This window comes from Callorhinchus milii, unplaced genomic scaffold (assembly GCF_018977255.1).
Source record: "Callorhinchus milii isolate IMCB2004 unplaced genomic scaffold, IMCB_Cmil_1.0 Scaffold3, whole genome shotgun sequence".
NCBI lineage: Eukaryota > Metazoa > Chordata > Chondrichthyes > Chimaeriformes > Callorhinchidae > Callorhinchus > Callorhinchus milii.
Window position 1 is genome coordinate 33,610,642 of NW_024704744.1, and position 25,765 is coordinate 33,636,406.

At 41.5% G+C, this 25,765-nt stretch overlaps 1 protein-coding gene and 1 pseudogene across 3 annotated transcripts; one reads left to right on the top strand and one right to left on the bottom strand.

Annotated features, from left to right (window-relative positions):
• Positions 1 to 14: 14 nt before the first annotated feature.
• On the top strand, positions 15 to 24,723 carry hsdl1 (hydroxysteroid dehydrogenase like 1). Of its 3 annotated transcripts, none has more exons than XM_007899668.2 (5): positions 15 to 87; positions 19,241 to 19,648; positions 22,245 to 22,690; positions 23,495 to 23,713; positions 24,384 to 24,723. In XM_007899668.2, exons 2-5 carry the CDS (start codon positions 19,429 to 19,431, stop codon positions 24,453 to 24,455), a joined length of 957 nt encoding a protein of 318 aa, XP_007897859.2. In that variant the 5' UTR covers positions 15 to 87; positions 19,241 to 19,428; the 3' UTR covers positions 24,456 to 24,723.
• On the bottom strand, positions 17,124 to 17,271 carry LOC121848596 (annotated as a pseudogene).
• Positions 24,724 to 25,765: the final 1,042 nt, after the last annotated feature.

The following is a 25,765-nucleotide window of genomic DNA, read 5'->3' on the forward strand; positions in this document are numbered from 1 at the left end:
GCAGCACTTTACACATGATGCCAAACACTGAGCAGGGATGATGGGGCTGGAGGTAGGAGTGAACTGACCATAAGTATGATTAAAGAGGTAAGTTTTCACAAAGCTTTGAAAGGCAGAGAGAGAGAGAGAGAGAGCAGATGGAGGGATTTAAGGAGTGCTTAGGAGCATAGTGGCTAAAGGTTTACCACTGATTGTGGGGCAGTAAGCTTTTAATGACAGAAAGAGGGAAAGGTGGAGAGACTTAGGAAAGTACTTTGAGAGGGTAGGGGGATAATGGCTAAAGGCTTGGCCACCAACGGTAGAGTGGAAGAGGCGAGGAACAGGCAGCGGACCTGAAATTAAGGAATGGGAGGCCTGCGCAGTAATAATAATAATAATAATAATAATAATCCTTGCATTTGATATAGCGCTTTTCACGTCGGGAGGACGTCCCAAAGCGCTTCACAGAACACACTGTAAAGTGAATTGACTGTATATTTGTGGGCGAACGCGGCAGCCAATTGCGCACAGCAATGTCCCACAAACAGTCGTAGATTGAAAATGACCAATTTAATTATTGTTTTTAGTTTTGGAGGGATTATTATTAGGCGTGTAGATTGAGGCTGGAGAAGATCACAGAAGTAGAAAAAGGTAAGGCTGTGTATGGATTTGGAGGTGAAAGTAATGAAGTTGGTCCTCTGGAAGCCAGTGGAGCCTGGCAAGATGGGATTAATAGACAAACAAAGCTTAGTTCAGGTGAGGATGAGAGTGGCCAAATACTGGATGAACTAAAGCATCGCTGGGGTCTAATTTATAGCTTTTCTTAATCAAATTTCATAATCCTTAATCCTGCACAAGGAATCCCATAAGAATTTCCATCAATCAACAGTAACTTCTCTCTAGAGGTAAACTGAATCAGTGTGGAGGTCCTGTGGGATGGTATGATATGTGCCCGTGTATTGGAAGGAGTTCATTTATGCAGCTTGGATTCCTTATTAAGCGACCCCATTAAGAACAACAACTTGCACTTATATAGTCCCCTTCATGAAAGATAGCATCTTGGAGCATTGAAACATAGATCGCAACTTAGCCCCAAATGTGCCACAATCCCAATCTCAGAAGAGCTTCCTCAATTACATCAGTTGCATGTTTCCATTGACAGCACCAGGTGTACTTTAGATTTTTTGGAGTGAGATTTTCTATTTTGTGCTGCGTTAGAGTTTGAGATTACAGAGATTCGGATGATATGTGGAAGTTAATGTGCTAAATCAGCATTGCACAGGATATGGGGAAGAGAAGGGAATGGAGGGGAATAGGAAAGGGGCTTACGAGGGGTGGAAGACTTGTTGGGCCAAATGGCATGTTTCTGTGCTCTATGTGAGTATGAGACGACAGTCCAAGTTGTATTCCAAAGCTTACTCATCGGTTTGCTGATGAGTGCATGAATTATTACATTTATAAAATAGCTTAAAATAGTAATACGGTGCTATATCAAATGCAGCGATTATTATATTATTATTAGCTTAGTTTGTTATACATGGTTTTGGCTGCGGTTGTGTAAGTCGCTGATGCTGGTCTGAGTCTTTGAAGTTATTTTCCATTCCATTGCAAATATTTGTGTTTTTGTTGCATGTGTGTCATTTGGACTAGTGCCATAGGTCAAGAGTATTATCACACTAGATAAGTCCAGCCATCTGTTCAGCAAGAAAAGTACAGTACGTGGCATACTCTCCAAGGTCATCTTGTTACAATGGAACTCCTCCAGCCCTCCATCAGCTAAGAAACCCAAGAAAGAGGGGAACAAGAAAAATCTATGTAGGTCATCAATTCCTTCCCTTTATAAACCTTGTAAAATTTATTCATAATGGACTCTATCCAACCAATGCAACCTTCCTCCTTGTCCACAAAAAAGTAAATCAAACAGAATACACATACAGATCTAATTGTTCTTCTTGCATCATTCATCGGAGGCTGGTCGCTTGCATTAGAATGATAGTACAGTACATTGCCACCACAGGTTACAAATCATCATATTCCATAAACACAGGCATGGACTAGTTTTGCCCACAAATGTACAGTCAATTTACTTTAAAGTATATTCTGTGAAGTGATCTGAGACACCTAGAAGACTTGAAAACCGCTATATCAAGTGCAGTGATTATTATTATATTATTATATACATTTTGATTATTCTTCCTGTACTGATACTCATAGCCCTCAATGCTGTTCAGAAACAAATATTGATCCAGCTGTTATTTAAAGGTACTTGTCAATGTGGCACAATTTCGTTTTAACTGGGAATTATTCCAAATGCCTGCATTAATTGTTCACCGCAGGTCACTCTGTACGCATGTCTCCTAATGTCACAACATTTAGTTATAAAATAGGCTTTGTTTTCATTATTTGAAATGTTGTTAGTCATCTCATAAGGCTGAGAGCTCTTGAATAAGTTCTATCATGTGGTCTATGAATAGGATCATTTTACATCCCATTACTGTAGAACTACATTCCTTTTTGGTTCTGAATTTTTTTTATTTTGATTGTTTTGTATGCAACTTTGGATTTGTGGCATTGTGTATTTTTATTTATCATTGCTAAAATAAAAAATAATAATCCTTTCATATCTGGAGGGCGTCTCAAAGCAGGATTTTTTTACTGTATAGTGTATTTTGCAGGCAAAATAGCAATCAATTTGCACACAGCAATCATCAATTTCATCCATCTATTTCAGGCATTTATGTCTGTAATCTAACTTAATCCAAGTCACCGGTGTGTTAGTAGCTTCTTTATTTTGTCTTTCCCAACTCTCAAATAAAGCACCACGCTACATCACACACCCTTTGTCCCACTCCCAGTGTCCTTTTATACTTCCTCTCATTTGCTCCTTGTCAATTGTCCATTTAATCTTAATTAAGTATTCAACGATGACCATTTTCATCGCTGTTGAAATTATTTTGGGTTATTCTGTGATACTTCACACCGCATAGTACTGTATTTAGCCATATTGTTGTGATCAATATTTTGATACTCAAGTGGTCCTACAGAAATATAGAAATCTACAGTGCGAAGGAGGCCATTCAGCCCATTTAAGCTGCACTTGTTCACAATACCTGGTTCATAAACTTTGTCTGTTATATTATCTGAAGTATTTACAGCAGCATTTGGTCATGTCCCTATTCTTGTTTGTTTAAACGTTCGTTTTCATTGAATTGACCTTTCTGTGAAACTATGCTCAGTGCACATAGTATTTGATAGCTGTAGAATGGAATGACTGCCAGTATTGGTGAAGCCAAAATAAGGATGTCATATACAAAATGCTGTTGTATCTCAACTTTTTGGGGGATCAGCCGGGTGCCTGACACATGTGGAAACCCATTGCCATGCTTAAGAGTATCCAAACCAAACTGAAAATTCCTTGCTTCCTACCTGCACATGGAAATTCCAGTTTTCACTTTTCACTGAGAATGTATCAGAATTAGGTGCAACTTGTCTGGAGATATTGTGTGCATTGTGTAAGTGACAGGTCCATTGAAATATTTTTGTTTTGATTGAGTATTTCTTCACACAACAACACAAGAAATTACATTTGTAAAGCACCTTTCGAGAGGACGTCCCAAGAAGCTGGACAGTCAGGGATTTGGAAATGAGCTGGAGATTGGGATCAGGAGGGGAGAGCAGGCCAGAGCCTGCTGAGCAAAGGAAGTGGAGGGATCATTATGGTGTTAGCAGGTCACAGAGGTAGGAAGGAGCACTGCCATGGAGGGTTTTGAAGGTGAGGATTTTGGACTCTATCCTCTGGGGGATGGGGAGCCAGTGGAGCCAGACAAGGATGAGGGTGATAGGGTCATAGAGAGGACATGAGCTGCAGAGTTCTGAATGATCTGCAGCTTGTGGAAGGAAGAAATGGGGAGGCCGATAAGCAGATTGTTGGCATAGTCAAGCCTAGATGTAACAGCGGGTTATGAACAACTACAACATGTTACCAGGACTCATAGTTGAGACCAGGACATTGGACATAGTTAAGAAAATCTAGATGTTGTAATGGAAAAATGGGAGGGTTAATATTCTGTAAGGATGAGTTCAAATGGGCTAAAGGGCGTTCTTCATTTGTACCTCTCATTTTGATCTCTTTTGATCTGACATGATCTCTTGGCCTCTGCTCATTAGTTACTGTTTTACATTCTTTGGAGGTTCATGATATCTGTTTCATGTTCTTCTAGTTAATACAGTCCTCTTGTGTAAAAATAATTTTAAAAAATCCTTGCATTTGATATAACTCTTTATCACTTCTTCAGTACATCTCAAAGTGGTTGACTATACTGTAAAGTGAATTGACTATATTTTGTGGGCGAAATGCGGCAGTCAATTGCGACTGCAGTGTCCCACAAACAGTCGTGGATTGATTGACCAAATTATTATAATATTATTTTTGAAGGGATTGTTATCCCTGGAAAAGTGATCCTTAACGATTAGCCTAAGCTTTTGTCCTGCCCAGGAATCAAACCCAGGTCCTCTTGCTTGTGAGGCAAGTGCTCTAATCACTAAGCTACAGGACTCCACAAGTGCAGTACATTGGTCCTTTTTATAATGCAGGTTTCGTCAAAATAAACCATGTGTAGGACATTGCTCAGAAACAGATGTCATAATAATTAATAATAATTGCATTTTGATATAGCGTCTTATCACATCGTCGACATGTCTCAAAGGGCTTCACAGGATATACTGAAAATTGGAGTGACTGTGTATTTTGTGGGCAAAAGATGTGGTGTGGTATTTCCTTGCATCATTTCAATTATTTCACTTGTTACTTTTCTTCTAGGGCTCAGTATTGATTGTGGAAGACTGTGTTGAGACAGTAAATCACCACCTTGAACTATGCCGGGATTATTAGTGTGAAAGTTTGTACTCCACTGTTTGAGGTGCTGTTCATTAATGCTGGTTATTGATTCTGTGTATGTTTAGGGGGAGGCAGGTCTCAAGTGGTTTAGTAGCTTGAAATGTTTTTTATTGGTTTGTGCAATAATCCTGCTTTGATTTTTCTGTGAGTATGTGATTGATGGCAGTGTCATTGCTTTTGGATGTCTCTGACTCCTGTATTTGTTATTATGGGACACTTGCATCACAAAAGAGGTTTAGACTTTTGCTCTTGGGAAGGAGAAACCATTGAGTGTAAATCGTGGCCCAGAGGCTGTCATTGTCAATCAAGTCAATCGATAAAAGCAATTTTCAAACTTTGGAATAAAATTCTAATTGTATCCCCGAACAATGCCAGTGAATAACTACTATTGGCAGCATCCTTTTCTCTGGGCCACTGACTGTTATGTCATCGAACAAGCAGACCAACAAATGTGCCGGAAAAGTAATGTCAACAGATTGATTTGGTAACTTTAGTTGTACAAGGAGATCTATCCTGAGGTTTAGTTGGCTGAGAGAGTAATCTTTGAAGCTGCCTTTTCAGTCAAGTAGCTCATAGGCTGACACTCAGTGTAGTGCTGAGGGTTCACTGCATTGTCAGAGGTGCTGTCCCTTGGATGAAATGTTAAACCAAGATTCCATATGCCTGTTCTGATGGACACGATGGATGGATGGATGGATGGATGGATTCCATCCATGGCCTTGCCCCCTCCTAGCTCTCTGACCTGCTGACTCCCTACCAACCTGCCCGCTCCCTCCATTCCGTGGGCTCCATGTCTCCCGCCCAACCTGCTCTACCATCAGTGGCCGGGCTTTCAGCCTCTCTGCCCCACAGTAACTCCATTCCACAGTCCCTTCGCCTCGCTTCCTCCCTTGCTTCCTTCAAGGCCGGTCTGAAGACCCTTCTTTTTGATTGTGCCTTTAGTCACCCTCACACTTCTCTGCCTTCCCTCACCCCTACCCCACCCCTCCCCCATGCTCGGGTCCCGACCCCTAACTGTCCAGGGCTTTGGGACATTCTCCTGACGTGAAAGGCGCTCTATAAATGTAATTTTGTTGTTGTTCTTGAAAGGGATTTACTCCTGGTGCCCTTGCCCTATTCCCACTTCTCTCAGCACTATTCTCACTCAGATTTTCTTCCTCAGATAGAAATTTTGTAAAATCCTGCTAAGACTACTGTCCTGTTGGAAAATTCAAGTAAAAATACACAGCTGCTTATTTCGTATAAACATAGGTGAAATCAAAGTCCACATTTCTTCTATGAACAGTACAATTTAAGATCATAATTTGTAGCTGAAGTGGGTTAGGTAGCACAGTATTAACACCCTCTTGAGTTCAAGCACAATGGGAAGAATTTTTCCTTTGCTGCTGTCCACGTAAAACTACCATTAACATTCTCAGCACCATAGTGAATAGAAATTCCAGAACAAAACTAGCAATAAGTCAACCATGCAGAAAGAATAAAATTCACAAAAGTTTAATAGTGCTCTATATTTCTACATTAATATTTCATATGCAGTGAATTTTCCTGCAGGTTCAATTTGGTGACAATTGCTCCAACCGTCGATGAAGCTAGTCAGAGACTGAACAGCATTACTGATATGATCTCTCCATAAATGGTAATTACACATCATTCCTTCTATAGGAACAAGTGATGGTGTTATTGAAGATTTTCAGATCCTAGAGAGTATCAACTACCTGCTGGAGTCTTCTACTTGATACAGCCGATAATACCACACAAGAGATCACAAAGACATAGAAGAAGGAAGATGATCAGACAACCTCAATTTAACTACTTATTGCAGAGGGTAGTGAATATATACATTGTATTGCACAATGAGCAGTTATGGTTGATATTGCTGACAATTGTTAAAGACACTTGAAAGAGAGACTTAGATGGTTTATGATGATGCTCGCCTGATTGGCTCCCATCAGTGCCTCCACACCTCAGGCTCTGACAGCATCACCATCCAAGGATGCATACTCCACCTTACTAAGCCAGTCTGGAACCTTGGGGTCTTCTTTGAGACCTTGCCCACTCACCATTGGTGGGCGGATCTTCAGCAACTCTGCCCCCACCCTCTGGAACTCCATCTCACAGTCCCACCACCTCGCCCCCTCCCTTGCCTCCTTCAAGACCCACCTCAAGACCCTCCTCTTCGACCATGCCATTGGTCACCCCCCTTCCCCTCCCCTTCCTTCTCCCCCCTCCCTGACCCCAGCTCGGGTCTGAAATACTGTACACTGTTCAGCGTCTTGGAACGTCCTCCTGACGTGAAAGGCACTATACAAATGTAATCTTGTTGTTGTTGTTGCTCTCCACCCTCCCCAATCCCGACCCCCAGCTCGGATTCAAAACTCTGACTGCCCAGCACCTTCGGACGTCCTCCCAATGTGAAAGGCGCTATACAAATGTAATTGTGTTGCTGTTGATGTTAAGGATTGGAAATATGAGCAGAGGGGAGCATGATAATATAGAAAATAAGAGGATTCATTCACTAATGGTCTTTTACTATCTTGTATGGTCCTACTTAAGGAGACTGCAATCTGCACATTAAGAACCTAGTGAACAATTTAATGTACTGCACTAAATTTAACTTTTTTATATGTGTGTGTATATATACAGGGGATTGTTCATTAGGTTCCTCTAACAACATACACACAGATACTTGGCAGAATACAGGGCCTCAACTCATTCATTGGACACCAACTCCAAAAATGGAGTCTTGGCACAAAATTATTTCCATCCCATCCATCATAATGTGGACAGAATCCAGGAACAAACACATTTGTCATCACAGTACAAATACATATATCAAATTAATAATTGTGCTTATCCCATCATACTGCCCCCACTGAAAAAAGCTTATCCTGAAATAATTCTCTTCCACCCAGGAGCCCAACAACAACCCCTAAATATCACTCGTACAATATTTTCAACAGGCTCAGGCACCCCTATGCATAGTCACGATGCACGATTGTCAGACTAACATTTTTATAAGCTCATTTACCAAAGATTTAATAGTCACTTGTCTTAATTAGTTTTCAAACAGCACATCTTGTAGAAGATTTGCATCAGCATTACTAAACATCCTTAACAAGTGTTACCTATTGGATATAATAAAAATAATGTAATAATAATGTTTTGCAAAGTGGAGTGATTGTGTACCTTGTGGGCGAATGCGACAGCCAATTTGTGCACAGCAATGTCCCACAAATAGCCATGAAGCGAATGACCAAATTTTAGGGGAATCGTTATCCAAGACACTGGGAGAAACTCCCTTCACTTTTCGAATAGTGCCATGAGATCTTTAACGTACACTGAATAGGCATGGTTTAATGTTTCGTACAAAGGACAGCACCTCGAACAATGAAGCTCACCCCCAACATTGCACTTGAGTGTCAGAATAGACTATATGAGTTCCCGTTCTCAACGTGGTGCTTGAACCCATAACCATCTGATTCAGAGGCGAGAGTGATACTGGCAGAGGCAGGTTGTCTCTACCAGGAGGTTTTAGCAAGAAGCTCACAATTCTGAAGCCGTATTGCAGATCACCCATTGATAATATAATTGTTCTGCTGTCAAACAGCTGAATGTGTAAATCCTCAAGCAAATCTGTCTGATAAGTGAGATATAAGGTAAATTGCTTTTTCTGCTGCCAAGTAATATGAACCATTCTGGAAAGATCAACCATGTGTCACAGAAAAGATTAGAGAAGGAGGCATCGTTAAAATTTTTCAAATGAACCTTGATGTCTCGATGGTTTGAAATGTTACGTGTCACTGAGCTTGAGTTACTATGCTGTATAGAACAGTACTTCATTTTTATTTTAAGTAAGGCCGAATTCTGAGTCCTGGTGTAGCCCTTAGCATGAAGAGTTTTGTATTACAATAATTCCACTACATTACAGTTTTACGTGCAAAGTGTAAAATTGCTGCCTGGGCAATAAAAAACAGACTAAAGGACAGTTGGAGCCTTCTTCACGCAAACAAACACGTTATTTGCTCGCTTTAATCAGTGACTCCTTTATTTTCTGCTCGTCACATCTGCTGAATACCTCAAAAATACCGCAAAAGTTTATCAATCAGTAAATCTGGGATCAGAAGGGTACTAATGGGTGTGGGGATTCAGCAGGAGTGTGGAATTGGACCAGGAGGCTCACATCAGGAAAAGCACCAGAGCAAGCTTGATGGGCCGAATGGCTGGCCTGTTGCTATAATTTGATATTCCATGACTCTATGAATTCCCTAAAAGTGAAGGTTTTGCTGTTGACTGGCCTGGCTGCAATTCTTTGCTGTGTTGTAATAGTCCTGACTCTTGCCTTCTGTAAGAGTCCTGTACAGGAGTCCTGTAGCTCAGTGGTTAGAGCACTCGCTTTGCAAGCGAGAGACCTGAGTTCAATTCCAGGCAGGGCGAAACCTTGGGCAAGTTTCTTTACTCCACACGCCTAATAATAATCCCTCCAAAACAAAACAATAATAAATTGTTCATTTTCAATCTACGACTCTTTGTGGGACACTGCTGTGCACAATTGGCTGCCGTGTTTCGCCCACAAATATACAGTCAATTCACTTTACAGTACATTCTGTGAAGCGCTTTGAGACGTCTAGAAGACATGAAAAGCGCTATATCAAATGCAAGGATTATTATTATTATTATAAGGGAACACTTTAAAAAATCAAAAACCTGTTTAATATTCCAATCCCTGTGGGATTCCATCATGATCGCCAACAGAACAGATGGATGGATGGATGGATGGATGGAGGGAGGGAAATTGATCATCGTTTCTATGGGAAGAAATTCCATCTGGGTCTAGGTTTACTCTGTTTATGTAGCATTTCACCGTCCAGAATTGGATAAATTGTTGAATTCAGTCTTAACTTTGAAGCTGTTTTTTTTCTGTGGTTTCTTAAATGAACTGACAGAGAAACTTGTGATTTTTAAAATTAAGGCTATACGTATGAATTTGCCAATTTCTGGATACTTAAATGCTACATAGAATAAATCTAGACCCAAGGGGAATTTCTCACTACTAGTGTTTTAGATGGGCTGTCACTGTGTTATGTTTCTCAATGGGATGCAGTTGAGGGAGCTATTGTCTTAAAGTACACAAACGAGAAGGCAGAAATAAATAGACTGAGTAACCAGGAAAGTATTGATAAAGAAAAAGTGAGGAAGATCTCAAAGGGAAGATAAAGGTAGACATTGAGAAAGAAAGAGAGATCAAACATTATGGAAGATATTTATATAAGAGCACACAAAAATATGCAAAGTTGGAAAAGTGGATGCAGCTAGTGAAAACAAGCAGAGCTATAAAGTAAGAAGCAAACCAAACACAGTGTGAAAAGTGAATCTTTATTCCCATATTGTCCAATTATCCTACTTTTTCAGTTTTCCATACAGTTCCCTCGAAGTTAGGGGGAGTGGAATAGTCCTCTTTGAAACTCCTATGAAAGAAACAAATAAGCAAGTACAAAGCTGAATTTCACTATTTTATCTGGACAAAAGGTATCGGGATGATGAATGTATTTGTTGCTCCATTTGTAATAGCCACATCATTACAATTTCTAATGGATGTACTGACTTCTAGCACATACATAATGTATTATCACCATGCTGCATAATGAGGGGTTGAGTCATAGCTGAAAGATAAATGGCATTTTCTCCAGTAGTATGGATGAAACAAACTAGCTAATATGTGGGGTGGCACTTTTTTTTATATAAGCAAAGTAATTTTCAATGCAGAAGAATGAAGGCAGATTTCATGATTGAGAATGCCTCAAGATTTGAAATTAAACATTCATTTTTGATAATGTGCAAAACCTAGACATTTTCTTCATAATTATTAAAAAAAAATGATCAAGGTAACAATATTTTTGGATTTAGCTGTAACACCATGACGTGAAAGGAGATGTTGAACTGCCTGAAGGCTTCTCTTTGACCGAGCCTTCAGCTCCCCTCTCGACTCTCTTCCCCCTCCTCGCTCCCTCCCATCCCTCCCCTCACCCTGACCATTTCCCCCCTCCTCGCTCCCTCCCCTCCCCTCACCCTGACCATTTCCCCCCTGCTCGGGTCATGACCCAACTGTGCAGCGCCTTGGGACGTCCTCCTGACGTGAAAGGCGCTTTATAAATGGAATCTTGTTGTTCTTGTTGTACAGGAAGCCTAGCACAATATGTCTGACACCTTCTGTACTCCTGGTGTGAACCCTAACCGTAAGTTATCATTTTAAAGATCTTCACTGTCACTTACTTCACTGCATCTTTTTTTCCTAAAAATCCTAACAATTCAAAAAGAACCCTTCGAGAATTTGAGGAATTATTTAAATTTGACTTACCTCAGGTACCAACCGCATCACCATCCATGGATGCACACTTCACGTCATTGAGCCAGTCCAAAACCTTGGCATCTTGTTTGACCCTCAACTAACTTTTCTACCCCTCATCCATTCCATGACCTGCTCTGCCTTCCCCCACCTCCACAACAGCACTCAGCTCCACCACTGTCTCACACCGCAGGCTGCGGAAACCCTCATACGCGCATTCGTAACATCAAGGTTTGACTATACAAACTCCCTGCTTGTCATCCTCCCAAATGCCTCCCTCCATAGACTGCAGATCATCCAGAAATCTACAGCCTGTGCCCTCTCCCGCACCAGGTTCCACGACCTTATCACCCCCATCCTCGCCTTCACTGGCTTTCCATCACACAAAGGATACAGTTCAAGATCCTGGTCCTCACCTTCAAAGCCCTCTATTGCCTTGGTTCCCCCCTATCTCTGTGACCTCCTAACCCCCTACCAACCTGCCCGCTCCCTTCGCTCAGCGGGTTCTGACCTGCTTCATGTCTCCCACCTCGCCCGCCCCACCATTGGCGGGCGGGCCTTCGGAGACTCTGCCCCCACACTCTCGAACTCCATCCCGCAGTCCATCAGCCTCGACCCATCCCTTGCCTCCTTCAAGATCCATCTCAAGATCCTTCTTTTCGACCGTGCCTTCGATCACCCTCCTTCCCCTCTCGAATTCAAGATCCTCATCCTCACCCACAAGGCCATTCACGGCCTTGCACCCTCCTACCTCTCCGAACTACTATCCCCCTACTTACCTGCCCGTATCCTCCGTTCCTCTGGCTCCGGTCTGCTCCACATCCCCCGCCCCAACCGCCCTACCATAGGTGGCCGGGCCTTCAGCCTCTCAGCCCCTAGACTCTGGAACTCCATCCCCCAGTGCCTTCGCCGCCTCCTCCCTTTCCTCCTTCAAGGCCGGTCTCAAGACCTTTCTCTTTGACCGTGCCTTCAGCTCCCCTCTCACCTCTCTACCCCCTCCTCGCTCCCTCCCTTCCCTCCCCTCACCCTGACCATTTCCCCCCTGCTTGGGTCCTGACCCAACTGTCCAGGGCCTTGGGACGTCCTCCCGACGTGAAAGGCGCTCTATAAATGGAATCTTGTTGTTGTTGTAGTTGCCCTCCATCCTCCCCGATCCCGACCCCCAACTCAGGTCCAAAACTCTGATTGTCCATGCTCCGGATGTGAAAGGCGCTATACAAATGGAATTTTGTTGTTGTTTAAAATCCTACAACACTGTAGCAGATAGTGATTCATTGCTTTGAGAGGAGCAGCTTCTCATAGAAATCACCACATCCGTGATGATGTTTACAATGCGCTGGACTAGTGAAAGTGAAACAATATCTCTATTTATTAACAATACGCACATACCACGTGTAGCTAATTATCAAATACTTGCAACTGTGCTGGTTTCAGTTCCTTGGGATGTCCTCTTGATGTGAAAGGCTCTATATAAATATGATTTGTTGTTGTTATAAATTGCCCACGTACCAGTATTTTCAGCTGAATAGGAATGTTTTGACTTACATAACTGGAGGTCATCAGTGGCATTCACTGTGAAGCAGAGGGAATTTACTTGTTCAAGGAACAATATGCAGTATTTGGATTGCCCCATTTTATAACTGTATACATTGTATTATAGTCATCAACTTTCACAAACGCAAACAAATGCAGAGCAGATAAATAATATTTAACATTCTAATTTAAATCTGTTTATTATAACAATATTACTATTCCTGTAGTCAGAAAGCTATTACAGGTCCAATATTGGGGGATTTTTCAGTGTTTTAGACAAAAAAATCTGTGAAACCGCTAGCATGATTTAACAGTCAATGAAAAACTTTTTATGAAAGAAAGTACTTTTAATTTAAATACAGAGGTATTTAATATTTATGTAACACACAACTTTACAAATGTGGTTTTCTATGGGTAATGAATGCACAGTGGTAAACACATTATAAATACTTTGATACAAATTTGACAGCACATTTTCTACTGTAGGTTGTAATGAATACATTGAGATGAGTTGATATTAATATTATTAGACTTTCTTTTCAAATCACACATTACCTTCTTCTTTCTAATATTGTTTCATAGAATCATAGAATTATACATTCGGCCCATTGTGTCTGTACCAGCTCTTTAAAAACAGCACCACCCTGGTCTTCAAGGAGGATTGAAAGAATATGGCCAAAGCCTCCGTTATTTCCACCCTTACTTTCCTCAGTAACCTAGGATGCATCCCGTCTGGACCGGATGACTTACCTACTTTAAGCACTATCAACCTTTTTAGTACCTCCTCTCGGTTTATTCTTATCTTATCCAATTTCTCTCCTCTCTCCTCCGATACTGTGGCATTGGCTGCATCCTCTTCTTTTGTGAAGACAGATGCAAAGTATTTATTATTATTCAGTATGTCAGCCATGCCCTCTGCCTCCACAAGAAGATTTCCTCTTTGGTCCCTAATTGGACCCACCCTACCTTTGATTAACCTTTTAAACTTTAAATGCTTATAAAATACCTTAGGGCTCCCTTTCATCTTATCTACTAATCTTTTCTCACGCAATCTCTTTGCCCCTCTTATTTCCTTTTTCAGTTCTCCTCTGCACTTTCTATATCCTATTTGATTATCTTCTGTATTTTGGAGCTGACATTTATCATTAGCCCCTTTTTCTGTTTATTTTAATCCCAAATTCCTTATTCATTCAGGGAGGTTTGGATGCCCCACCTTTCCCTTTGTGGGAATGTATTTGTTCTGTCCCTGAACTATCTCCTCCTTGAAGGCTTCCCATTGCTTGTTAGCTGTTTTGCCTGCCAATCTTTCTTTCCAGTCCACCTTGGCTAGGTCCCTTTTTAATTCACAGAAATTAGCCCTCTTCCAGTTGACTATCTTCACCTTTGATTGTTCCTTGTCCCTTTCCATTAGTACTTTAAACCTAATGATGTTGTGATCACTGTTGTCTAGATGCTTTCTTACTGGAACCCGTTCCACTTGCCCCACTTAATTCCCCAGAACTAGATCCAGCACTGCTTCCTTTCTCATTGGGCTAGAAACATACTGATCCAGAAAGTTTTCCTGCACACATTTCAGGAATCCTTTCCCCTCCTTGCCCTTTACACTGCTATTTTGCCAGTCTATGTTAGGATAATTGAAGTCCCCATTATCACTATTCTATTGGTTTCGCATCTTTCTGAAATCTGCTTGCTCTTCCTACCATGCCTGGTGGGCACCCACTCACTCTCCTTCTGAACCCTCTGTGGTTGTGGGGTGACCACCTCCTGAAACATTTGACCCATGAACTCTTCAGCCTTCCATATGCTGTGTAGTGACACCAGCCTCTCCTCGAGGTCAGAAATTCTGAGCTCAACCTCAAGCAGCCAGAGGCACTTCCTACACATGTGTTTGTGCAGGGCACACAAAGCATCCTGGAGTTGTCACATGGCACAGATTGAGCATGCAACTGGTCTCAGCTGCCCTGCCCTATTCCCAGACATGGTTTATATTATTTTAATATAATTTATATATTTTATAATTATGCTCCTCTTTCCCCCTCTGCACCGAATTCCCACTCTCACCAAGTTCCTTTACAGAATTCTCACTTTGTTCCACCTCACCCAATTCCCTCCTTACGCTGTTGGGCTTTCTGCTCAAGTTTATTGTTAATGTTTTAGCTTCAAAAACAATAATGAAAGAGTTAAGTTTTTTTATTATTATACATCTCATAGAAATTATAACATTATTTTTGCAACAAAATGCTTGCCATTTTAAATCCTGTATAGAATTCATTCTGGAGCTACCCTTGACTGTTGCATTGTAAGAATTGAGAAAGCTTTGTGTTATCTGAATATGAATCCTTCGCATCAGGAGGATGTCCCAAGGCACTTAATAATATGACATTTGGGCTGGGGGTGAGAGCAAAGTGGGATAAGGGAGGGGAAAAATGAACACCGATTTGTGAATACTTATGAAATGTTATTTAATACAAGGAATGATGATGATATAATCATTCTTTAAAACAATGGCAAATTCTACCCCAATATTGGATTATGGTGGGTCTGTTTAAAAGGAGAGGAAAGAGAGACTGCAACAAACGGAGGGTAAAAGATTGTGTCCCCATCAGAGGGAAAAAGGACAGGAGAGGCAGCAAAAAATCAGAAATAAGAACAGTAGCTATCACTGTAAAAACATTGCTCACAGCCAGAAAACAAAGTACCACTTAATAGGTAACAATGCTTCAAAACTATCATTTTTATTTGAAGTGATTGCAGTTTTTAAATGTGTATATCCTTTTTCCAGTGTTCTCTCCTGAAGACCGATGCAGCAGTATTATTCTATGGCTGCCAGCAAATTTCTCATATCATAAATAAATGGTGACTTTTGTTTTATGATACTACACAGTGAGTGTTAATGCTTATTGAACCATGGAAGCATGGGGGAATTATATAGAATTGTTTTAAAAATTGGTGAGCCAGGTTAGACCTGCTCACCCGCATTAACCAAATTAGACAAAAGCGTTCCACTTTGGGAATATGGGTTGTCCCCACAGACAAGTTCCCAATCCCCCAAAAACTCTTCTAGGTCCCAAATTGTCAAAGGACAATGCGGACCTGAACCATGTTTTCATGACTATCCAAGCAAGTCAGGTGACCTCTGGCAGGACAAGCCCAGCCTGAGCCTTGTGACCAAGTGAGCTTTAAGTTCCAGTATCACCTTTGATACTGTGGAACACTCAATCCTCCTCCACCGCCTCTCCTCCCACCTCAACCTTCAAGGTTCTGTCCTTGACTGGTTCAGGTCCTACCTTTCACACCACCTCCACTTCGTCTCTGCAAACGGCTTCTCCTCCAGTCCACGCACTGTCTCGTGCAGCGTTCCTTAGGGCTCTGTCCTCGGTCCCCTCCTCTTCACCCTCAACATGCTCCCCCTTGGTGACATCATCCCCAGACATGGGGTAAATTTCCACATGTAATCAGATGACACCCAACTCTATCTCTCTGCCTCCACTACTGGTGTCCTGACCGACTGCCTGTTTGACATCAAGGCCTGGACAAGGGAAAACTTTCTCCAACTGAACGTCAACAAGATTGAGGCCCTCCTGATTGGCTCATGCCAGCGCCTCCGCACCTCGGGTGCTGGCAGCATCAGCCTCCATGGCTGCACACTCAACCTCACTAAGCCAATCAGGAACCTGGGTGTCTTGTTTAACCCTGAACTGTCCTTTCTCCCCCACATCCGCCCCATGATGGGCATTGCCTACTACCACCTCCCCAGACTCCGCCACTGCCTCACCCCTCAGGCTGCCGAAACTCTGATCCACGCATTCATCACATCAAGCCTCGATTACGGAAACTCCCTCCTCATTGGCCTTCCCAACTCTTCCCTTCACAAGCTGCAGATTATCCAAAACTCTGCAGCTCGTGTGCTCTCACTCACCAGGCTCCGCGACCCAATCACTCCCACCCTCGCCCGACTCCACTGGCTCCCCATCCCCCAGAGGATCGAATTCAAGAATCTTTGTCCTCACTGTCAAGGCCATCCATGGCCTTGCCCCTTCCTACCTCTCTGACCTGCTGACTCCCTACCAACCTGCCCGCTCCCTCCGAACAGCAGACTCCGGCCTGTTCCGTGTCTCTCGCCCGACCCACCCTACCATCGGTGGCCGGGCTTTCAGCCTCTCTGCTCCCACACTCTGGAACTCCATCCCTCAGTTCCTTCGCCTCGCTTCCTCCCTTGCCTCCTTCAAGAGCAGTCTCAAGATCCTTCTCTTTGATGGTGCCTTCAGTCACCCTCCCACCTCTCTGCCTTCCCTCACCCCTACCCACCCCTCCCCCATGCTCGGGTCCTGACCTCTGACTGTCCAGCGCTTTGGGATGTCCTCCCGACGTGAAAGGTGCTCTATAAATGTAATTTTGTTGTTGTATCTCTGCTTCCTCTTTGTGAGGGCGGATCAAACTCTTCAGATCGGAAATACTACAAGAGAGCTGATGTGAACAGAAACTACACTTGATCTTGGCCAAAAGGCTGAGAAGCGAATTTCATAAAATGGTATGTTATAGAAACAGGCCATTCAGCCTAAGTCATCCATGCTAATGTTTATATTCAACATGAATCTCCCACCTCTCCTCTGCTTCATTATCTAACATGTTTTCTCTTAAATATATTGATGCTTTTTTCTTCAACAACATCTTCTGACAATGAGTTCCACATTCTCACAATAATAATAATACTTGGATGTAGAGGTAGCACCTTATCACATCTTTGAGACGTCTCAAAGCGCTTCACAGAATATACTGTAAAGTGAATTGTCTATATATTTTGTGTGCGAAACGCAGCAGGCAATTGCTCACAGCATACTGCAGTCGTGGATTGAGTGACCAAATTCAGCAATTCAATCAAGGAAAAACTGAAAACACACTATCGATCGAACACGGACTTACCTAGACTCGGGTGAATGTTTGGGGGCATGCCGTGTGGGAGTGGGGGTCACTTCTTGACGGTCTCACTGGCCACAGCTGGGCCATCACTGGAATGTAACAAATAGCAAAGATATTTTATTGATCGTTTGTTGATACGTATTCTATAACATTTATTTGTTGATATTTATTCTATAATATTTCTTTATTTGTACTGTGACATTTCTCTGTTATTGTGCTATAAACATTTCATTGTTGATATTTGTGCTATAACTTTTCTTGTTAGAGAAAAACAATGCAATACACTCCCAGCATGACACATGCAGTCATAGATTTGTATTGCATTGTTGGAGGTGCCATTCTTCAAATGAAACGTTAAACTGAGGTCCTGTCTTCCTGTTCATGCGGATGTTAATAATTCCATGGCATTATTCGAAAAGAGAAGGGAGTTTCTCCTGGTGTCCCGGTCAAGAATCCTGGAATAAAATTTGATCACTCACTTTATGACGGTTTGTGGAACATTGCTGTGTGAAAATTGGCTCTGAAAATACATTTACCCACAAATACACAGTACATTCTGTGAAGCACTTTGGGATGTCCTCCCGATGGGAAAGACGATATATCAAATGCAACGATTATTATTTTTGTTGTTTTTGTTATTATTGTTATTGATATAACATTTCGCTGATATTTGTGCTATAATATTTCTTTGTTATTTGTAGTTTAAAATTTAATGATTGATGTGTGACAAATCAGTGGCCGCTGCAACACAAGAAGATTTTAGCAAATTTCTACAAGAGACAGCAGATAGTCAGAATTCTGAGTGGGGAGGGGGGTAAACAAATAGACATGCAACATAATAGAAGAAAGAATATTTCAATATAATTCCATGAAATTGGTAAGTAAGATAATTCCCTTAAAATTTGTAACCATATGCTGCAATCACATACGAAATTGAGAGACGCAAGGGAAAGTTTTTTTTAAGGCAGGGTTGTTGAACAGCTAAATAGTGCTTGTTATTCCCTTAACTCTACTGTAGGGACCTTCAGAGGTCAGTCTACTGGTAGCTTCCTGCCGGCAAACATCAGCTGCTCAATTGCAGCAGAGCAGGCGTGTGTGTATGGGCTGTGTGCAGGATAAGGTAGAAGGCATTTCAGTACGTTTTGTAGAAATATAATATCAAATGCAAGGATTATTATTATTAGAAGAAAAGCAAATGCGGGCAGCTTTTGGCAGTAATTAGCAGATAAAGCTGTGAAAGAAGCTAAGCCAAATACTGGCTGGGTGTCTGAAAAGCAAGCATGTAAGTGATTTCTCGATGCTGTTTTTACTGTTGGCTTTACTTGCTTGTTCCCAGGACTTCTAGAGATCCAAAGCTGTGCAAGAGAATTAAGAAAACAAGGGCAGAGATGAATGTTAATCCTGTAATACTAAGTACTTCCAAAATACTGTGCAATGTGTTACCAGTGACAATTTTCTGTCAAACTGTATTAGCTGAACTTGGTTTTGAAACCGTTCTGTCTTGTTCCTGTAATTTCAAGACAGGGTGCCATATTGAAATGTTCATTTTTTTTGCATTGCATTTACAGGTGTTGAATGACGAGAATCTCTTACATTTGATCTTCCAGCAAAGAAAATTCTGGATGTCCTACAGCTTACTCTGAACGGTAACTTGGGGAGTTGGGGCAGAAGGGAAGTCACCAGTCCGCAGTGTAACAGGCCACAGCATTATTACTGATCCCTCCTCCCAGACTAGAGTTTGTCAGTATTGCTGATTATGGCAGCAGTTGACAGTTTTGCTCTCCTGTACAGACAGATTACCCTAATCTCAAATTCCTACTTTGAAACACTCGCCTTTTTGGGAGCATGTTATGTGACTCGGACAACCATTAATGTCGTCATTGATTTCTACAGCTTAGTACGAGTGCATTTGATCCCTCATCTTTCCAGAAGGAAGGACCTGATCAAATGTTACGGCGAGTGGGCCTTGGTCACTGGTAGGTACAGCCCTTTGCTCTCTTTTTATCAGAATCTACAACTTGCATTTATATAGCGCTCTTCACGCGGGATAGTGACTCGGAGCACTTCCCTTGTGTGGTCACTTGCGTGGAGTATCGATTCCCTCGAATCTAGGGAAATAACAGTGTAAAACCTACAGCAATCCTTTCACTTTTTCTTGAAATAACATTCTAGCAACAGTTAAAGAGGAGGGTCTTCAGATGTGATCTGAAGACGATCTGTTTGTGGAACATTTCTGTGTGCAAATTGGCTCTGCATTTGCCTGCAATGTTGATTGTTTGGTCAGCCGAGTGTCCGACATAGGTGGAAACCCATCACCATGCTTAACAGGATCCAAAACAATCTGAGAATTCTGTCCGTCCCACCTACACAAGGAAATTCCAGATAGATTGTTGGAATGGAATGCCCGCTCTCCCTGTAGGGACGAGTCCTGCTTACCCAATTCCGGAAAGTTTTAAGTGCAAATTGGGAAGAACTAAGTCTTGGGGACTCCAGAGTGTGTGTTGGGGTACTGCTGGAGTAATACAAGATCATTCCACTTTACAGTAAGTTCCTGTGAAGCACTTTTAGATGCTATATCAAATGCAAGGGTTCTTATTAATATTATCGGCATGTTATAAGAAACAATAGGATAAAGCATATTCCTTAATGATGACCAATTTTAGTTATCGCCCACTAGTAACAGCACAATTCTCCAGTTAATAATAATAACAATAATAGAGTTTTTCACGTCGGGAGGACTGTTGAGTGCAATGGGTCAATTCTGTATTTAGTTGTATATAATTTAAATCAAATTTGTTGACCCGGAATTTGTGAGTTTTTGTATGGTTTTGGCCCCTGAGATAATCAATTATTTTTTGAAGAAAATACATAATTGAGCCTTATTTTGTTATGTTTTTTCCCCTTTTAATTTAAAAAAAACTCCTTTAAGAACATCTCCTTATCCGATCCCAGTATCTGTTACTTTTCTTATTTTGAAGTGATTTTTTTTTTGGTTTGTAACTTGCAGGCCTTCAAATTTCCAGGTTTCATCTGCCAAAGAGGAATGGAAATTGCTCTCAGGCAAAAAGCTAATTTTTAGCAACCCAGAAACCTTGGGCCACATCACTCTTGAGCACTGTAACTTTTCTCAGATTGGTGCGAATCATAAGATCACAAGATTAGTTTGGATTGATACATCCAGAATACTCGCCTAGTTGTCCTCCCATTATAGCGTCAAGCTGTATTTTTAAATGTATCCAGTGTCCTGGTCTTAGCCACCCTTCCTGGCAAGATTGGAAAGATAAGCACACATTGAGACTAAAATTTGCCGACTTCCACCAGCTTTAGTCTTGAAGTTGAATATCGACTTTAAAGTCCTCACACTTGTGTTCAAATCCCTTCACTCTCTGGCACCTCCCTACTTCTCTGACCTCCTCACCCCACAATCCACACCCGGCGCCTCCACTCGAGTGGCACCGACCTCCTCTTCATCCCTTGTACCCTCCGCCCCACCATCAGAGATTGTGCTTTCAGCCACTGCACCCCCAAACTCTGGAACATTCTCCCTCATTCCCTCTGTCTTGCCCCCTCTTTCCACCTTTTCAAGTCCCGCCTAAAAACCTTCCTCTTTCACCGTGCTTATGGCCACCACCCTCCCCTCACCACCCCACCTTAGCTTGGAGTCAAGGTCCATCTGGACATATTGTACTGAAGCTTAATTTAAAAATGATTTTACAGCAGCCCTGATGCTATAGTTGATAGAGCCATAGTTTACACGAGGAACTCACTGGTTTGAAAGAGTTTGCTGGGGTCTTGGCTGAGGTTACAATTAGAAGCTAAATTGGCTCCTGATATACCTGGGATTAGGGAGGGGAAAACCAAAAAATACCAATGGTGAACATTTTTAAAAATCAGCTAAACTAAATGTTAAACAAAAATTATTTTACAGTGAAAACGCTGTGAAATGTTTGTTTGATATAGTGTAACCTCAGGTCATACAAATATTTAGATCATGGATATTAAATATCACGTTTAGGAATGCTACTGAGTCATTGGCAGAATCTGGAAGGGTAGACCAGTCACTGGGGGCAGGGAGTCATCCCACTCAGCCCCTGTTACCCAAAAGCTCTAACGGGTAAGGTGGTCCTAGCTGGACAAGTATCAGGAGAACTTGCCGGACAGCAATATCAATGGCAAGTTTTGAGGTTTTAGCTGGTTAGACTCCAGCAGTACCTCAATGCACACTCTAGGGTCCCCAAGCCTTGGTTCTTGATGTCTCCCTCCAGGGAAAGAGTGTGCATTTCATTCCAACAATCTATCTCTGGGATTTCCATGTATAGATGGAATGCATGTAAATCTCAGTTTGGGATGGATACTCTTAAACATGGTGATGGGTTTCTGCATGGGTCAGACACCCGGCTGACCCCCCACAAAAATACTGAGTTGTATGGTTGTATTTTAACTGGTATACTATTCATAGTATACTTTTCTTGGTAACATAATTTCAAATCTTATGGACAGCTTCTGTAATGTACAGTAGCTAAAATCCATTTTGACCGTGGCAGATTTGCCGTTTTTTATTTGTTTTCTCAGGTGGAACGGAAGGAATTGGAAAAGCTTACGCTGAGGAGTTGGCCAGCCAAGGCATCAATATAATTCTTATCAGTCATGATTACAGCAAGCTGGAAGCCACTGCCAAAAGGATTACTGAGATGTTTAAGGTTGAAACCATCACAATTGAAACTGACTTTACCAAAGGCCAGGAGAGCTACCAGCCTATTAAAGAAGTTCTGAAGGATAAAGAAATAGGCATTTTGGTGAACACTGCGAATGTGGTCCACAAATGCCCACAACCTTTTTTATGTTTGTCCAAGGACCAACTCTGCGATATATTGAATGTAAACATTGCTGCTGTCAACATGATGACACACATTGTGCTACCAGGAATGCTGAAGAGGCAGAAGGGAGCTATCATTAACATTTCTTCAGGGTCTTACTTTATACCCACAACACATATGGCTGTCTACTCCAGCACAAAGGTATCTCCAGATAAATTCTACAAGCCCCGACTGAAATACTGTATATCAGTCATTTACAATTGTAATATTTCTCATAGCAGAGTCTGTTGCTTGCAAGAATTGTTACTGTGACGAGGTGTGATCTGTGGTGTGTTTAAGATGCTTTTGAGAATCTAATTGTTAATTTCAAAGTGGTGGAGACTCATGAAGAGCATAAACATCATCACAGAGGAATTGGGCTGAATGGCCTGTTTCTGTGCTTTTCTCTCTAGCGATGGGATATCAAGAGGGGACCTGATAAGAATCCTTCAAAATTAGGACTAGTGGATGCTAATCAGCTATATCCAAAATGAGGGACTTTTATAAGATAACCAGCCCAAATCTAAAAGGAGGAATGCCTTTACGCAGAGGATGAAACCAACCGCCAGAAGCGTGGTTGAAGCAAAACACTTCAATGTACCTAATGGAAACTTAATGCCTACATGAGGGAGAAGGGAATAAAGGATATAGGAGAGGGGAGTAGAAGTGGTGGAGGCTGATGTGGAGAATAAACATCAGAATAAGACTTGTTGGGCCAAATGGCCTGTTTCCTTGTTGCATCGTTTTATGTAATTCTATGCTTTAACGGTACTCGAAGCACAAGACTTAACTGGCAGAGCTGCTACTGATCTTTAGCCACATTTTCTACCTTTAATATCACAAATCCTGTCTCCATGAAATAAACGATAAATGGTCAGCGGTTGCCATTTAAATCCTCTCATAAACTTACGGGAATGTGTGATTCAGTATGTCACGTTGTGGGAGCTAACTCTGTTATTTTTTCAGGCTTATTTGGACCATTTCAGCAGAGCTTTGCACTACGAATACTCATCCAAAGGAATCTTCGTTCAGAGCCTGATGCCATTTTATGTAGCCTCCGACAAAAGTAAATCCAGTTGGTACCTCTCATGGCTTTTCCCATCAGCTAATGTTTACTCACGGCATGCAATTTCAACTCTTGGAGTATCAAGCAGGACTCCAGGTTACTGGGTACATTCAATTCAGGTGAATATATTACATTGTAAAGTATTGCTCTACTGGGTCTATTAAGCTTTTCCCATTTTCTCCCCTCTGAAAAGAAAAGGGAATTCCTCCCTACCTGTTAGGGCTTTGGCTTGCAGGGTTAATGGGAGCTGAGTGGGAAGAGTCCCTTCCCCTACGACTGGTTTGCTTTTCCATGTCCTCCCTATGTGACGGGCTAGCTGTGCTGTCACCGCAGTGTCCTGGAGTACTGTCTGGAAACCTGTCTGGCTAAGGATTTGGACAACCGAAACCGCCACAGAAGGTGGGGTCGATTCTGACATTCCATTGCCAAACATGTAACCTAGGAGCCAGTTTAGCTCCAGGGAGGCCCCGATTACCCCCCTCCCCTCCCCCCAGGAAGATAACAAGGTCTTGGTTATAACTTTATTGAATAGTTTTAAAACAAACAGAATATCTTGCATGAAATTACAAATCAATAGGAGAATCATAAAATGTCAGAGCATGGAATAAAGCCATTTACTAAATCGTGCCTGTGCCAGCTCTCCGAAAGGGCTCAGCATTTAGACCCATTCCCCTATCCTATCCTAAAATCCGCTAATAACAAGGTTTGAGACACATTCTAATTTCTCCCTTTTGTTATTTTGGTAACAATCTTAGCTTCTTGGACTAATTTTATGTCTTTTTCTTCCAGTTAATATTTACCCAGTGGATTCCTGAATGTCTATGGATTTGGGGAATGAATATGATGAACAAATATAAATAGTAGACAGGCGAAGCTTGAAGCCCAAACACTACCCTTTACCAGAAGCAGCTGCAGCATCCTAAACTACCTTGACTATTGACATTTCTTGAGCAAGATAGAAGAATATATTGTAATATTTCTGTTGCACGGTGGAAGAGACTTGAAGAAGCATCTGTACTATCTTGAAACCTTCTGAAATAAAGCCCATCATGCATGCTTAGAACATCATAACTGAGCAACATCCTGATTTGGACTCCTGTAGCTCAGTGGTTAGACCACTCGCATCGCAAGCGAGAGATCTAGATTTTTGATTCACAGCAGGGCGAAACGTTGGGAAAGTTAACTTACTCCACACACCTGTTTACCTAGCAGTAAGTAGGAACATGGTTGTTAGTTGATTGGTGGATTGCTTTTCTGGAGGCAATAATTCCTTCAAAAAAAATAATAATATATTGGTCAATTGGCTGCCACATTTCGCCCACAAAATATACAGTCAATTCACTTTACAGTATATTCTGTGAAGCGCTTTGAGATGTCTCGAAGACGTTATAAGGCGCTATATCAAATACAAGGGTTATTATTACCATGCATGCTTAGAACATTATAACAGCAACATCCTGACAACTCAATTGGCTGCTCAGTGGATAAACAGTTATTTGATCTCAGCCTGTGTAGTAGCTGGAGATGTAGAGGGTAATTCCATTTGGATCTTAATTCATTACACTATTGTAATGAATATACTGTAAAGTGTAATACTTTAATATTTAAGAGTGTCCCACGATTTGGCAAATTCTTAAATACAGACTTAATTTTGAAGCCTTTATTTTTGCAACTCCAGAAAAATGACTTCAGAGTTAAGACTGAATCAAAAACAATTCTGGACTCTAAAATGCTACATAAATAGAATAAATCTAGACCCATTATGTGATTAACAACAGCAGTTCTTCAAGGTTTTCTCATAACTTTCTGAGTATAGTTTATTATCATTGTGGCACTGTGTTAAATGTTATATATTACAATACGGCACAGAAACAATCCATTTGGCCTGTTTGAAATTATAAAGGTGGTATTTACATTTTGTCTAATTTGTGGTAGAACATCAACGGTGGTGAAGAATGTTTTAGAAATTTGATGATGCATTTGTCAGCACAATTGATATTCAGATTCAAGATAATGACACATTTACTGAGAATATCAACAAATGTCAGAAACTTTGTGCTAAATGCAGACAGAATTGCAGAATAGACTGTGTGTTGATCTATAAAAAAAGGATTATCAGCACTTCCACTGGTAGGGAAGTCGGTGACAACAGCATATAGATATGATAGTCA

What these genes read in the sequence shown, in the direction of transcription:
- hsdl1 (XM_007899668.2), top strand. Translation starts at nt 19,429, where the DNA reads ATGGCAGCAGTTGACAGTTTTGCTCTCCTGTACAGACAGATTACCCTA. An exon ending in CGAGTGGGCCTTGGTCACTG is followed by an intron (nt 19,649 to 22,244) that starts GTAGGTACAGCC and finishes TTGTTTTCTCAG; the next exon opens with GTGGAACGGAAGGAATTGGA. An exon ending in ACTGGGTACATTCAATTCAG is followed by an intron (nt 23,714 to 24,383) that starts GTGAATATATTA and finishes TTTTTCTTCCAG; the next exon opens with TTAATATTTACCCAGTGGAT.